The sequence below is a fragment of the Gorilla gorilla genome, chromosome 3, assembly GCF_029281585.2.
Source record: "Gorilla gorilla gorilla isolate KB3781 chromosome 3, NHGRI_mGorGor1-v2.1_pri, whole genome shotgun sequence".
NCBI classification, from domain to species: domain Eukaryota; kingdom Metazoa; phylum Chordata; class Mammalia; order Primates; family Hominidae; genus Gorilla; species Gorilla gorilla.
Genome location: NC_073227.2, coordinates 105,869,893 through 105,886,912, shown reverse-complemented (window position 1 = coordinate 105,886,912; position 17,020 = coordinate 105,869,893). Strand labels below are relative to the sequence as shown.

The window sequence follows — 17,020 nt, the reverse complement described above, 5'->3', positions numbered from 1 at the left end:
TTTATTAACTGCTTTATATATGGCCAGGTACTGTGTAAGCATTCTAGAAACATTATTTCATGTATTGTTAACAACTATTCTGAGATAGCTATTTTATGATGTATATTTTACAGATGAGAATAATGAATTTTATGAACTTAGCCAAGCCCTATAGCTAGTAGTGAGTCTAGACTGAACCCAGGCAGACTGATTCTAGAAACTGCACAAAAACACAAGTGGACTCAACTGCCTCCCAGGGAAGTGCCTATACCAGACAAATCAATTCTAGAGAAAATTATGAGCGTGAAAATGGTCTCACATGCTGTGATCCCTCTGCCCATCAATCTCTTTTTGTGCAAGATATCCTCTGTGCTTTTCCATCTCAGGTGCCCTCTCCAGCAGCGACAGATTTTCTTAGCTCTTCCTCCTACAGTCAAAAGCAACCTGGGGAGCATTCCTGTAATTCCTACTTACACGCTAATGGAATGATGGCAGGTCAAGTATTTATCTATAGCATAGTTGCTTTTCATAATTTTTCCAGGGACTAGATAATAATATAAAATAGTCAATTATAGGAGTTGCAGGACTGCCACGGAATGCCTTTTCAGATAGGCAGGCATTTTGGATTCCTTCACAGTGAACTGTACATAGAATGAGTTCTGTTTTAACTGTTTAGCTTTAAGTCTAATAAACCAAGAAAAATGGGCATATAAAGGCAGGGAAAATGTAAGGTCCCAAGATAAAATCTAAGATATTTACCACTGCTTTCTGGACTCTTAACAAACTTGCCTCTGCTTTCTTCTCCAAATCTCTCTCTCTTCTTGTCCTCTTTCTTAGGTATGGGAATACTTGACCATTAACAATTTCTAAGGGCCATGGCCTACACCTTTCTTTGCCATAAATACCACAGCTACGGATACCATCCTTCAATTCTCAGGTTAAATTATTCCTTTGAGAAGCTCTCTCTGAACCTTGAAGTGGTGGTAGGGGCTCCTCCTATGACTTCCAATGGTTCCCTATTTTATCTTTATTAAAATACTTATTACACTGTATAATAACTATAATTATGCCTAATACCCACTGGAATTTAACTCCTTCTTCACAAATGCTTGGTATTACTTTAGTCACGTATAGCAGACAGTTTGCTCTCTCGTGCTCCTCTGCTCCCAGGATCAATCTAGGCTCCAAGTCCAGCCTCCTTTGCAGTTAGATGTGCTCATGTGACTCAGTACTATCTAACTAACAAAATGTAAACAGAAGTGACAAGGGCCACTACCATGTCTGGTCCATCTGATCCTTCTAGGCAATACGCTATTTTATATTCCCATGGTGAATTTGGAAGCCAAAAGTTAAAATTGCAAAATCACTGGCAGCCTAGGTTTCTAAATAGTTGTTTGAAGCAAACTTTCCTTACTTACCTAGAATAATTTTGGACTTTCACCTGAGCTGCTTCTTTCTAAATCTTTATTTTGAGGGATCTATTTTATATATATATATATTTTTCCTATGATATATATTATAAATATAAATATATATATTTCCTAGAATCTAGAATAATACTTGTAGGTACATTAGAAATCTATAAATATGTGTTCACTTAAAAAATCAAATGAATGAGTAGTATTAATATCTTAAACAATAAATTCTATTTTTCTCATATTAATTTATAAAAATACTAATGTTTATTTCATGCTTACCATGTATCATTGCTTTCCAAAATCAGATACATAAAGTATCTCATTTAATCCTCAAAATAATGTTATGAACTATTTACTATCATAATCTCATTATACAGATTAGTAAATTGAAGCTTAGACCAGCTAACTCATTTGCCCAATGTATCCGAATTAGTAACTATATGAGCTAAGATTCAATTCGAATAATTTTATTCTAAAGCCTATGTCTTTACTCTTAAAAAAGTTATTCCTATATTGCTGTGTAGAGGAAAGCAATAAAATTTTAAATAACAGTGGAATAAAATAATATTTTATATGAACAATACTTTCACTTTATATAATCATTTCTAGGAAAGTGCTAAGAGTTTCTAAGAATTTATGATGACACACAGTACCATCTTAGTGTCGTTTTAAACACCAAAAGAATCAGATGCTACACAGAAAGTCAGTTTTAGATTTGAGGATGATATCTAAGTTTCAAGGTTTCTAGTATTATTTTAAATACTTCATCGAGGCTTTGGCTTCATAAATGTTAACGGGACAGCAATTGCCTTAGAGATTTCTAGATTTCATTAACACACGAGTTTCATTAAATATATAAAATTAGAACTTACTTTTTTTTTTTTTTTTTTTGAGATGGAGTCTCGCTCTGTCGCCCAGGCTGGAGTGCAGTGGCGCGATCTCTGCTCACTGCAAGCTCCGCCTCCTGGGTTCGCGCCATTTTCCTGCCTCAGCCTCCAGAGTAGCTGGGACTACAGGCGCCCGCGACCACGCCCGGCTAATTTTGTTTTTGTATTTTTAGTAGAGACGGGGTTTCACCGTGTTAGCCAGGATAGTCTCGATCTCCTGACGTCGTGATCCACCCGCCTCGGCCTCCCAAAGTGCTGGGATTACAGGCGTGAGCCACTGCGCCCAGCCTAGAGATTACTCTTAAATCTGCAATCAATCCTTGCACATTTAGAGGTCAGCCCTTAGGTTATAATTCACTCAGAATCACTTTGTTCTCTAAGTTAAGAAAATCCATTGTGATCTAATATAGTGTCATCTTGATCATGCACAGAAAAAACCTTCCCCACATAATTGGATCAATATCTGTTGTAGAAAGTCTAGACCACATTAATTGGGTTGGTGCTTGTTTAGATTTTAGTCATTTTATCAGGAGTTTCAGACTGGCTTCTAAAAATCGATGCCCTGCTGTGTCAAATTCTAGCACAGGGGTATGTCAGAGGCTTTATCTAGTATGGCCAAGCTTGAGACTTAGCTTTTATTTAAGTAATAATATGCTACATAATAGAAGTAAAATAGGTGGGCCTGAAAAACCATTAGGAAAATTTATCACTGGATTCACTTAACAAAACCTGCACAATTGCCTTATTTTTAAGATAACTATAATCATACTTCATCTCTGACTTGGCTGCTCCCCCCATGTTATTGTATTGACAAGGCCATGGTCATTTGTCATGATTGATGAAACATGCCAGAACAGATATTGTCATGAATTCAGTTCAAATGTGTTTTAAAACCCTTTCTAATAGGTATCCAAAGTCCTTTGGGGTGTGCGGTGTAGGAGGAAGATTCTTTTTTATAGATTCTTCTGTACAGTATGATTTTACACTTTTTCCTCTGCATGTAAATACAATGAAATTTGTAAGATAAAATAGAAAAGATATTACTTAAAAAAACTGGAAAAATTCAGCACTATAAAATGTTTATAGTAGTGGCCTGTGAGTGACAAGAATTATAGATGTATTAATGTACTTTCAAAAATGGCCTGCATGCATCACCTTCCTGTTTGTTTTTATAAAAACAATCAAAATCAACTTTGTTTTTTTTAAATATGCTCTGGATAAAATCTGTATAAGTGCAAATACTTGTAGACAATGGATTCTGGAGACAGTTTTCTCCTAGATGAACTAAAGCTGCTTTTTTTTATTAAAAAAATTACAGGATACTGAGGATGTTTAGTTTGATTTATATTAAATATTAAATAGCTATATTATGAGATAAGCCTCTCATATTTTCAGGTTATTGTTGGCTAAGCGCTGGAAAGTCATTGTTTACAAATCAGGTACTGTCTGCAGAGAGCGGAGAGCCTTGAGGCACCTTTGCCTTTTGCTCAAAAATAAAATACAAGAAAAGTGGCATTGAAACTTTCTAAGTTCTCAAATTTGGGCAGGTTGTTGAATATTTGGAAGGCAAGGTGCAAGTTGAATAAGAACATGAAACATTCATAGTAAGTTCAAATATTTAGGTACATAATGCACTAAATCAGATATAGTGTGTTCTCATAGCAATAAAAATTGAAGACAGAGACGTAAGGAAAATCTAATTGAGAAACTCATATTTATTAACTTAGGTTTTCAATGTATTAGGAAACAACTGTCATGATTCCTTTCTGAGATTAACATAGTTGTGTAGTTTGAGTATCACAGATGCTCTGGAAATAGCTTCTCACTGCCTACTAAGGAACCCCTTTTTCATTGGGGCCCCCCCGTTTCTCTCTAACTTCATTCTTGCCGTACATTCACCCTTGCAATATGGAGCTATCTATAGATATATATTTTACAACTCCATGTCTTTCCTCTGCTCTGAATTCCTTTCCCCAATTTATCTACCTGGAAAACTCACATCTACCTTCAAAATCCCAGGTCAGGGTCACCTCTTGCCTTATGCAGCTCTTCCCAAGCCCTCTAGACAGTCCTCACTCACTCCTTGCCACTAACTGTACCTGTGTACTCATAGCATCAGCATTTTCAGGGTAGCCTGTTATTATTATAATTTTGCTTTCCCTCAACAGATGAGCAGTTTTTCATAATAAGGATAATGATGGAGTTTGATTTGACTCTTTTTATTGAGTAAAACAACTCAGTGAAAATTTACTATAATAAATTAAGAACTTTAACCAAGGACAAGAAGGACACAAATTTCATGGGTTTTATACTCTCATTTTAGAAGTGCCTTCTAAGAAAGTAAAAAAACAAAAAGCAAGTTAAGATTATTGAATCTTTCCAGCTGGTTAGGAATGTTTAAAAGAAAGAATTTTTAAAATTTTACTCATGATATTTTCTCCATATTATTGAAATAGACCGCATCAAAATATATGAAGACCAAGGACATTCTTACGTTGGAAGCATTGAAGTGAAAAGAAAAAAGCAAGAAATACCTCTGACTAAAAGCAAAGGTAAAGAAAAGTTGAGGACTAATGAGAAGGCAAGGATGAAGCAGAAGGAGCACTGGATCTAGAAGCAAGAAAGTGACTCCTAGCTCCTCGTCTGTCACTTATTAACAACGTCCTTTTGGCTGTTACAGATACACACACAACCACATACATGTAATCATAAACACACAAATACCAAATGACAGGTTTTAGGACAAATTTTTTTCGACTTTCAACATTTTTCAAGGTGCTCAATTATTCTCCATTTAGATGTTCTGATTCTTTAAAAGATATTCTACAATATATCACTGCAGGTCTTATTTAATGTGGCTTAAACTTTGTTGTTTTAAATAGCATGATTTTGATAGATGGGAGTTGAGAATAGTATCACTCATGGTGCCTTGGTCCTGGCCCTGCTGCTGCATGGCTCTAGACACATTCCACTGACTCATTAACTCATTCAAAAATATGCTATTAACAGTTACCATGTGCCAGGCATCTACTCTCACTTGGTCTATTTTAAGGGAAGAAATTAGGCCACTCATAGAACAATATAGAATGTTTGTATATTACAAAGTTCCCTCTGATACAGAAATTGTCAGTTCTTAATCTGAATTTGTATGCGTGTGTTTAAACATCAGGGCAAAACATTAAAAAGTTCAATGTTAAAATTCTCAGTGCTTGAATTGTATGAAAGTTAGTTAAAAAAGATAATTCAAAGTTATTTCTCCCAAGGCTGGGCACAGTGACTCACGCCTGTAATCCTAGCACTTTGGGAGGCTGAGGCGGGTGGATCATCTGAGGTCAGGAGTTCAAGACCAGCATGGCCAACACGGTGAAACCCGTCTCTACTAAAAATACAAAAAATTAGCCGGGTGTGGTGGCACACTCATGTAGTCCCAGCTACTTGGGGTCCTGAGACAGGAGAATCGCTTGAACCCAGGAGGCGGAGGTTGCAGTGAGCCGAGATCACACCACTGCACTCCAGCCTGGGCTACAGAGTGAGACTCCATCTCAAAAAAAAAAAAAAGAAAGAAAAAAGAATAAAGTTATTTATCCTACATTTTAACTGCTTTATTAATCACAAATCTTTAACAAATAATACACAGAATGAAAAATTTAAAAACATTTTTAGGGGGATGGTGATGGTCTATGTTTGGTTTGTAAAAGAATTAGTACTTTTTGGTCAATACAAGTCTATTTTGTTAATTTTAGTTATAGTAAGTCTACAAATACTAGTAATACTAGTAACATGCTAATGTAAAAATACTATTTATCTTGGAAATACTATGAATTAATGTAATTTTCATTTTGAGGTAGATTTTCATTTGAATTAATCTGGAGTTTTTTACATTTTAAAATATATTTTTTCAATTTTTTAATCAATATAACCACTAGAGTGGCTGCTAGTCATGAAGATACAGTGGATCCAAGCCTGTGGTCCGTGTTTCTCAAATTTGAGAATGTGCAAATGTCAGAGAATGTGCACATGAATTCTAGTTTGAGGAACTCTGCCCTAAATTGTTCAAAAAAGATATTATCATATTGCCTGGGATATGGCCCTCTATGTATTTTTTCACAGATAGTATTCACTGTGTTCCTCCATAACGAAGTCCCCACATTGGACCCCCCTAAATTCTGTCTTTTCACATTAACCTGGTTCCTTTCTCTGAGTTTGGTAAAAATAATTTTATATTCAAGATGATATCTTAATCTGATTATTAGATAATTATAAAACAAGGTGCAATTAGAAAAGAACCGTGGAGGGTAAGATAGGAGACAAAAAAACTCCATTAATTTGCCTATGATCTTGATTACATCACTTCATATCTCTAAGCCACAGTTTCCTCCTCTATAAAAATAATCCCCATATTCCCCACTGGTTTGCAATGACTAATGAAATAACAGATATGGAAAGTACTACAACTGTCATGATACCAATATGGGACCTTCTTAATTTACTTACAATGTCTTGGGCTAAAGCAATACGAACTCAGACTTACTTGAGAAAAATTATTAAACCACTGTTTGTTTAACTTTGGGTAATCTGCATTACACATAAACCTTGGTGTTCATGCATAAATAGGGTTAACAATACCTACCTCATAGGATTATTTTAAGTATTTCATAAGATAATATATGTAATTTTTAGCCTAATGTCCAGCCTTGGTAAATGCCTAAAAAGTAGTAGCAATTTCAAAAAAATGACCAAGGTTTGTAGCATGTATTTTTATTGCTATTTTTAGGGAGTTCAATTAGAGGTATGAGAACATCATGAAATTATAATGCCTTAGGAATTTAAAATACTAAAGCAGAGACCTGGTCCAAATTCCTAATTAAGTTCTTTAACACAAGAGGAAATAGCCTCAAGAACATACTGTTAGGGTTGTTTATATAAACGAATCTAAAATGTTTCTTCTCTCATGTATGTATCCTATAGACGTAGATGAAAAACACACACATAAGTGATGCCTCGGTTTGCATATCCTCTCATCAACTGATAAGCCATGATGAATCTGAGAAAACTGTTGCAACTATGGAAATGCAGATGAAGATTATTCTTCTCTCTCATTGCAGTCTTGAGACTTGTAGTTGAGAAAATAAGTAAATAAGCAAATAAAGAACCACTAAGGAACTACAAAGCAACAGAGACTATTCACAGAAGGCTTGGTACATTACGTATGCTGGTTGAATGCATCAGTGTCATTTGGTTTAGCACCACATCCATATTTTATGTGAGTTAAGGTATGGAGGGAAACCTCTGAGAATTGATACTGAAAATGTCTCATAAATTACTGAAAGTTGTGCCTACAGTTCTTCCTTCAAACCTGTGCTTTCCATTTACTCCTGAGAAAAAGAAAGATGTTTTGGCTATGATATATCTTTTAGCAGATGTCTATTAAAATTTTCTCATGAACTAAGTTTGCCAGAGGAACTGAGACCATCTCCTCTGGCTTAGTAAATATTAAAATTAATATTAGACAAGTATAATTTGCCTCTTGGCCTCAATTAGCAATTTTATTATCTCCAACTCAAAGCAAGCAATGGGTAAAAGGGTGAAAGATGACAATGAACTGAAGGAGACCAGGGAGCTTTGGGTGGTCTCAGTCCCAATCGGTTTCTAGCAAATCCCTCTATTTCTTGGCTTTCTTAGGCCCTTAATGCTTTACATTTTCTCCTACTCACCAAGGGCTTGGTTTCATCTTCATCTTTGAAATAATGGAGCTGATCCCCCTTGAGCACAAACCAGCGAGTATGCCAAGTCTTGACAAAGCCTCCTTGCTTCCTCAGCCACCCACACTTGATGGCATTCTGCCGCCCTTGGCCTTGTTGGGGGTTCTCCGTGGAGTCATTGTTCTCCTCCATTATCAAGCTGACGGACTTTCCTAGTTAGCAAACAAAAAGAAAGGAAAATAATGAGGTGCTCTGTTATATTCAACTCCCTTTTAAACCACTCTTCTCCAGAAAAAAAAAAGAGAGAGGAAAGAAAGAAAGAGAAAGAAAGAAAGAAAGAAGAAAGAAAAAAAGAGAGAGAGAGAAAGAGAAAGAGAGAGCAAGGGAAGTAAAGAGAAGGAAAGGGGAAGGGGAAGGGAGTGGGAGAAGGGGTGAAAAATGTTCCTCAACTCATTGGCCAAATTTCTAGACACAAACCACAGACCTGGTAACAATATGCCCAGAGGAAACGTGGAGAGAGCTTGTTGTGCCTTCCTGCCTTCTTAAATGAATTCAGCAGCTGAGTGGTGCTCTTTGTCCCTAAGTAGAACTGAAAAATAAGTAAGTTCTAGAGGTAATGTGTGAAGAAGGAATTTCTAAAAATAACCTAAGTAGAACTGAAAAATGAGAAAGTTCTAGAGGCAATGTGTGAAGAAGGAATTTCTATAAACAAACTAAAACATAACTCTCAAGATTATGGCCTCTGTGTCTGTTGGGCACAGCCTAGGACAGGCCCCTGCAGGCCTAGGTTTACCTGAGCAAGAGCTAGCCTGACGTGTGTCCCCATTTCAAGAGACTATTCAGAAAATCTTAATGGAAGACATTTGTCTTACATAGGTGAACATATCTCAAGATGTTTCTACCCTCTGTTTCCCAGACTATTCCCTCACCAATTTCTTTGGCTGATCAGGGATTCGTACAGCTGAAAAAGTTTAAAAGAAAACAAACAAACAAAAACAAAACACCTGCTTTTGCTAGCTTTTTCTATAGTTTTTTCCTTTCTCCTACAGCCATTCTCAAGCTTCAGGAGGGTGTGGTGTGCACCAGTCCATGACATGATGAGGAATATTTTAAGGTTATGTGTGAAGGAGTATAAGGCCATACTACCTATACATAAGCAAGAAAATGAGTTCTTCATTGGAAAAATATTAACCAACAGGTGAGATGCTAAAACTGCCCCAGTAAGAACAGAGAAGGTGGACATTCTGGGGGAGCCAGGGACAAGTGGTTAAAAGAGATTTTCCTGTCCCAAAATATTCTTCCAAATTCTTGCTAATGTTTATTTCTAAACATTTATTCAGGAATTGGGAAGCCCTCTCTAACTCTTGTGTCTTTGATGAGGTTATAGAGATATTGATTATCTGATAAAACGTAGATTATTCCTGTCCAGGCATATAAACAAAGTCCCTGTTTTATCATTTCTGATCAATTCTGGAAGACAAGCTGTCTTTCTGTCTGGTCTTTATATTTATCACTATTTTTTAATCAATTTGCATGTATACAATTCTACTTATAAATTCCATGAAGTTTCTATTGTCAGCCCTTGGTCATTTTTGTTTCTTCCTTGAAGGCTCAGGGTCAAATCTTCCATTATTGCGCTTCAAGTTCTCTCAATTTAGTCCTGCCATTCCTGTCGCAGGGATGAAGCAGAACTTTCGTTCTAATTACTTCTTATTTTAATAACTTCAACCATCTTTGCAGAAGATTTGCCTCTTTCATTGGCATATATTTCAATCTATCACTATCCTTGCCTCAATCTTCACCTCTTAAACTGCTTTTAAACTTCAAGGAGGTCACTTGACTATTACCTGTCTCATTCAATACACACTTTTTTCCTTTCTTAAAAAACAGGCCCCTGTCTCTACAATACGTCTGGACACTTCCTTTGCCCTATGGGGCATTCCATGACCATAACCACTTATTGCAGAAAACACTCTCCCCTCAGGTGTGTGCCCGTGTGTGTGCAGACTGGACCATGCCTGATGCCTCCAATTTGCTATGCCCTGCAGAGCAGGAACTTTCATCTCCTTTCTTTCGCAGTACCCGACCTACTATGATGAGCCAAGAACTCCACTCTAACTGAACAATTAATGCTGTAAGATAATTTAGATAATAAGTATGCTTAGCCAGACCACCCTAAATAATGTTTTTCATCTCCTGGTATTTAAACTGCTTAAATCTACACAACTTGCTGTTTCATCACTGCCTATTTATTCTTTGACCAAACACCTTAATTTATAAAGTTAAATGGGACCTTAAAACAAACATTCCAACACACACACACGCCCCCCCTCCCCCGCAACAAACATGCACACACAAATCTAGAATTCATTGCACAACAAATTACTTAGGGCCCTTAGGTATTTTTTTCTTTCCTCTCAAATTCATGCTTTCTATGAAGTTTGAAAAATTCCCTCTAAAATGCTTCAAGGTTATTAGCAACCTACCATTGATAATATAAAAAATACAAGTAGCTATTTCCCCTTTTGTGTACATTAATGCCTTAGTGAGAAATGTGTGTACACTAGAACATGGTTTCTGATTCCTTTTGCATATGTTGTTTATAAGTCTGACCAAAGTCAATGACAATATTGCCCACTGAACTGACTATAATGCCTACATTTTTATGATTTCAGAATGCATCGGAAAGTGCTTTACTAATGCTAATTGAAGACTAATTGTAACAATTCATTAAAACAGAAATGAAAACAGACTTATCATATGCCTAAGGGAAAAAATGCCACAACTATTGTTAGATGAGGAAAATTAAGTTTTACTAAAACAACCATAATTTTTATAGAGAAGTCTTAATATTTCTGGAGAAATAAAATGATTAAAATTCTACACTTCATCTTTAAAATGAGGATGCTGGGCTGGATTATTTCCAACTATGGTCTCTTCTAGCACTCTGAAATCTATCATCTCTGTAATTCCACAAGTGTAGGGACATCAGATACCCTTACTACTCAGTACAATGTCTGGCATGCAGTGAAGCTCAATCAATGTTTGATGAAGTAATCAATTTTGCAATAGGTTTCATACTAAGTGTCTAAAAGTGAACATGATCTCCCTGTGAAACATGATCTTCCCCCAAACCTGATCTTAGTAAATGACACCATGATACACCCAGTTGCAAAGAAAAATGTATAGAAAATTGATCATTTGATTCGTAACTCTTCCTCACCCCGGATATCAAATCAATCAGTAAATTCAGAATACCTCTAAAAAATAGTTCAAATCCATCCTTTTGGCTTCATCTCTATTGCCACCTTATGGTGCAGTCCACTATTATCTTTTGAGGAGATGATTCTAATAGCCTTCCAAGGAGTCCCACTGCTTCCATTTTTAGCCATAAACACAAACACACAGGTACATGCTCACACATATTTCATTCTCCAAAACACAGCCAAAGCAAGCTTTTAAAGATTCAAATCAGATAAGGACTCTCAACATTTGAAAATGTTGTTGGCTTCCCACTGTACTTATTTCAAAATCCAGAGTCTTACCATGGCCTACAAGGCTCTGAATCATCTGGCACCTCTTTACCTCTCTAACCTAATCTCATGCCACCTTCTCCCCATCCCTCCCCATACCATACACATACATACTTAACCACTCTTGTCTCCTTTCAGTTCTGGAAACAGCCAAGCTCCTTTATCCCTTGCTGATTTCTGCCTAGAAAACTCTGTCTTGGGCTCTTTTCATGCTCAACTTCTTTTTATCTAAGTTTTGGCTTAAAATCTGTCTCCTCCAAAAACCTTCACTAATCACCCTGTGAATTAGGTAACCTCTTTTTATTCTCTATCGCTGAACTGTGTCCTTTGTCTCCCTGACACTTCTCTAAATTGCTATTTCTTTAGTTGTTTATTGTCTATCACCCCACCAGGAGACCATAAGCTTCACGAGGTCAAGGACATGGCTTTCCTTGCTGTGTATACCCAGTGATACCCAGTGCCTTTAATAGTGCTTACCTGGTACTCAATAAACCTGTTGAATCAACAGATGGAGCTCTGCGATAATCACAAAAGAATCTCTACAAAGAATATTTTAGAGGCTTCTTTTTCATTGCATTTAATGCCTTAAAGAAGAATGTGTACGCTAAGAACTTGACTTTTTTCCTTTGACATAGAAGACTTCAATTAGCATGAAAATTGTTCTTAAACCCAATGTCAAAATCATTGCACTTGAAAGAACCTGAAACTGCCCTTATGAAAAAAAATTCAGAATTTATACTTTTTAATCTTGGCAGGAAATACACATAACCAATTGTGGTTTAACACTAAGTACAGTTTATTCACTCAAATTCTCAGAGAATGATTTCACTGAATCTCCGCTGGGAAAATACTTTCACTGAAGTTAGGCCATGGTAGCTGGGTGGTATGTGAGATTACAAAATAGAGCTATCACCTTGGTTAGAAAATCAACATAACAATGAACAAAGTAATAATCTAAATAAGCAATTATTCCAAACTAAAACAAAAACAGAACTGAGAAATTAACCTGTGTCCTTGTATCAATCTTAAGACAAAAACCTTAATGATGGCTACTGTACCACGCCATAGCTAGACAGTTCCCAGCATTTGATGGGCTTGTAGCTTTTGAATTGTTTTCCAGAGGAGGAAACTGGTTTCAACAACTGTTTGTATGGTTCTTTGTTGCAACCAGATGGGCCAAGAACACAACAGTACGACATGGTGCAATCAGAGATGAAACTCATGCTCCTGAAAAACTCTTCTAAGAGTCAAACCGTACACACATAGATATTTAGATGTGTGACTTCATTTCAACAAAGAATATATAAGCATGCGTATAAACAAGGATGTAAATAAAGAGGATGCCACATACCACAGAATTGCAATGTATTTGAAATTACAATACCTTACTACACATGTTCAGCAAACATGAGAGAATGAGATAGTAGGAGAGAGCTAGAGAAAAGGAAAGAGGGAGAGGGAACAACTTAAATAACACAGGCAATTCCACCACAATGCATCCACTCAGTGAATGCATGCTCCCATGGCAAGGGTGAAGGGGACCAAATACATCTCCATGCTTTCAATCAGTGTCAGTTTCCTTGGCGTCTGGCGGGGTGAGTGAGTATTTCACTGTATAAATGTGTTCCCAGAATTTGAGTGCACATGATTTCCTACCTCATGTCCCCTCAATCAGTCAAAGAAACAGTGATCTGTCCTATTGCTGGGGAAGAAAACAAAACAAAACTGGCAATGTTGGTAAAATACTGCAACCTATGAGAGATTTGTGGGACTTTGAGAAGAAATTTGGTCACAACCAATTGTCACCATTTGTGTTGACTTTAGAACACAAATCCTTTTCAAGATGTGATTCCACTGTACACAGTATATAACTGCAGAGAGCCAAAATTTATCTAAATTCTACTTTTTCTTATTTTAAACAAAATAGTTTATTTTATAGGTATTGCTAATAGGCTGGTTTGTCAAGCGGCAGGACATTACATTGAGCTGTATGTCTACATGCTAGATATACCCTTTCTGTACATGATTGTTCACACTACAAAAACTTACAAAAGAAATGAGACAGCATGCGCATGTGTTTATAGATGTACATGCAAGTGCACATATGTGTATGGGTGTGTGTATGTGTGGTTGTATGGTGGGTGTGGGTATATATATATATACCGTGTGTGTTCTGCCTAGAGCAGGGGTCCCCAACCCCCTCGGCCGCAGACCAATACCAGTCTGTGGCCAGTTAGGAATGGGGCCACACAGCAGGAGGTGAGCTGTAGGCAAGCGAGCATTACTGCTTGAGCCTCATCTCCTGTCAGATCAGCAGTGGCATTAGATTCTCATAGGAGCTCAAACCCTATTGTGAACTGCCCAGCAAGGGATCTAGGTCGTGCGCTCCTTATGAGAATCTAACTAATGTCTGATGATCTGAAGTGTAACAGTTTCATCCCCAAACCATCTCCCCCTCACCCCATGAAACTGGTCCCTGGAGTTAAAAAGGTTGTGGACCACTGCTCTAGAAAACAAAATCTTTAAAAAAAAATTTTTTTTTATTATTATACTTTAAGTTCTAGGATACATGTGCACAACATGCAGGTTTGTTACATATGTATACATGTGCCATGTTGGTGTGCTGCACCCATTAACTTGTCATTTACATTAGGTATATCTCCTAATGCTATTCCTCCCCACTCCCCCCACCCCACAACAGGCCCCGGTGTGTGATGTTCCCCTTCCTGTGTCCAAGTGTTCTCATTGTTCAATTCCCACCTATGAGTGAGAACATACAGTGCTTGTTTTTTTTGTCCTTGCAGCCATAAAAAATGATGAGTTCATGTCCTTTTTAGGGACATGGATGAAGCTGGAAACCATCATTCTCAGCAAACTATCGCAAGAACAAGATCTTTAAAGACAAAATATTTGTTGGTATTCTTTTCTCATTTTTTAAATACTCAGTGCCATGGCACTGGAAGTCATGTAAGCATATGCCTGCAGATCTGACATTCTTTGATGAAGCAAAGGACATAAGAGTGTTGCCATCCAGTGTTTACTAAAAAACCTGATTGTGCTATTATTAAAGTCAATCAGTGGAGTGACAGATTTATTTTTATCATTTCTCAGAACATTTCCTCAATAACTGTAGCTGTGTACCTGATTTAGAATCTGGAACTCTTTTAGTGTCCTAAATATTTAAATAATTTCAGGATAAAATGACATAACAAGCATTTTTCTCATGTAAAGTCAGTCACCCCTTACTTGATTTAACGTGTTCAGCTCTCTACATTGGCTCAGCTGTGAATGTTGAATGTGAAAGTTGAATCCTACGAAATCTCTCCTTTGTCCATTTTCCAACTCCATCTAGATTTTCCCTGGATGCAATGAATGCCATCCTTCCTAATCCTCACTACCTATAGCAGAAGTTAGTGCCCCACAGAGAATCCTCTTACTTGTTGTTACGGACTGAATGTTTTGTGCCCTCCAAATTCATATGTTGAAGTCCCAACACCCAGTGTGATGGTATTTGGATATAGGGCCCTTAGGAGGTAATTAGGATTTGAGGAGGTCATGAGGATGGGGTGCTGATCCAATGGGATTAGTGCCCTTATAAGAAGAGACACCAGAAAATTTGTGGTCTCTTTTTCTGCATCCACACAAAGAAGAGCTCATGTGAGCACACAGCAATATGGTGGTCGCCTACAAGCCAAGAAAAGAGGCTTCAGAACAAAACCTACCTTACCAGCACCTTGATCTTAGACCTCCCTGCCTCCAGAACTGTCAGAAATGAACTTCTGTTGTTTAAGCCACCCAGTCTATGGTATCTTGCTATGGAAGCCTGAGAAGAATAAGATACCTGCCATTGTATCCACTCCACCACAGGGTCTGAATGTTGGCTGGTCACCACAAACCTTAGCCAATGACTAACTAGAAAGGGAGTAACAAAGGCAGCCTTCTTGCCTCATAGGGAACTTTGTATTTCAGTCTGTGCTCCAGAGCTTCTGCATGAGATTAGGTCAAAGCCAGTTTATACTGAACTTGATTCCCTGCCCCATCCTGCTTCCCTCACTTCCCTTCTCCTGAGTGCATTCTATAATAAATTACTTGAGAAACAATTCTCACCTCAAGCTCTGCTCTAGGAACTCTGGCCTTAGACTCTTCCAAGCTGCAGATGCTTCAACTTTTTGTCACCCTCATTTCCCTTCCTAACCTCACCTACAGTAACAATGATAGTTCAACATTGAACTTAGTGTCATTCTTTCTTGCTAAATGTGGCAAAGCCTATTGTTGCCTTCAAGTTTCTGCCCACTTTCCTTGTCCCAATCACGCCATTCCTGATATTCTGCATCTCAGGTCTGGGGAAGCCAGGAACACAATTAGGATGAATTTGTCAGTACCACCTCCTAGTTTATGGATGGTTGGCTGAAAGTAAGAGTGTGGTAGGAGGATACTATTAGGGAGTATAAGTATAAATGGGAGGAATGCAAGTGGAATATGGAAGCACAGGTGGTGGTAGAGAGAAGGGGCAAGAGTCAAGGAGAAACATTTTCATTTCCATCATAAAAGTCTAAATCTCCATGTTCTACCCTGTGTCAGACATAAAATTATGTAGCTATGTGGCTCAACCTTGAATAAAATCTTGTTCATACACACAGACACACGTACACACACACACACACACACAAATTCACATAAAACTAAGTGTACTGAGAATGAGCAATACCTTTAGAACTCATGGAGTGCATGCTCTGTAGAAGACACAGTGCAAATCCAGTGTCTTTCCTTGATTACTATCATAGTAATCACATCGCTTTCCTTGATTACTATCATAGCCTTCTATTTAATCTAATCTCTGATTTCATTCCTAGCACAGTGATATGATGGATTCTTTCCATAGCATTAGCATTTTCTTTTAGAAAGCAAATCCAGTCATGTTACCACCATTCTAAAACTATCTAATAGTTAAACATTTCCACTCAGAGTTAAATCCAAATTCTTCGTCACGGCCTATATGGCCCCTAACAATCCCTGCCTACCTTTCCTTGAACGCTTCCCTCACATCTTTGAACAGCTAATTTCTCACCATTCAATTCTCAGTTCAATTCTCAGTTCAAATGTTGCCTTATTATAGATGCCCGCCTCGGCCTCCCTTACTAGAACCATCCTTCATCCCTCACCACATTCTATCATATTTCCTTATTTTATTTTTTCCACAGCACACAAGAATCCCTTTTGTATTCGGTTTTCCTTGTCATTTCTCTGTCTCCCCTTTGGCACATGAGCACCTTGAGGATGGAGGCCTTCTAACCAGTGTATTGAGCAGAGGTAGCAGACAGTGGCCATTAAATACACAGTTATGTGTTGAATGCATGAACACCTCCTAAGGCATAAAACTACCAAAAAGCATAAAACTATAAAATGGTAAAAAATATACCAGATAGCTAAAGATTCATACAAGAGCTAGGATGCAGAGAAGGACATATAGAAGGTTTTGCAAACATGTGCATTTACCAAAA

The 17,020-nt window shown here is 37.4% G+C and overlaps 1 protein-coding gene across 1 annotated transcript in view; it reads right to left on the bottom strand.

Moving 5' to 3' along the window:
* Window positions 1-17,020, bottom strand: part of ARHGAP24 (Rho GTPase activating protein 24) — a 537,203-nt gene that overhangs the window by 432,873 nt on the left and 87,310 nt on the right. The window contains exon 2 of the mRNA XM_019025813.4: window positions 7,999-8,198. Coding sequence (XP_018881358.1) covers window positions 7,999-8,178 — 180 coding nt within the window. The 5' untranslated portion in view covers window positions 8,179-8,198. The remainder of the gene's footprint in view (window positions 1-7,998; window positions 8,199-17,020) is intronic.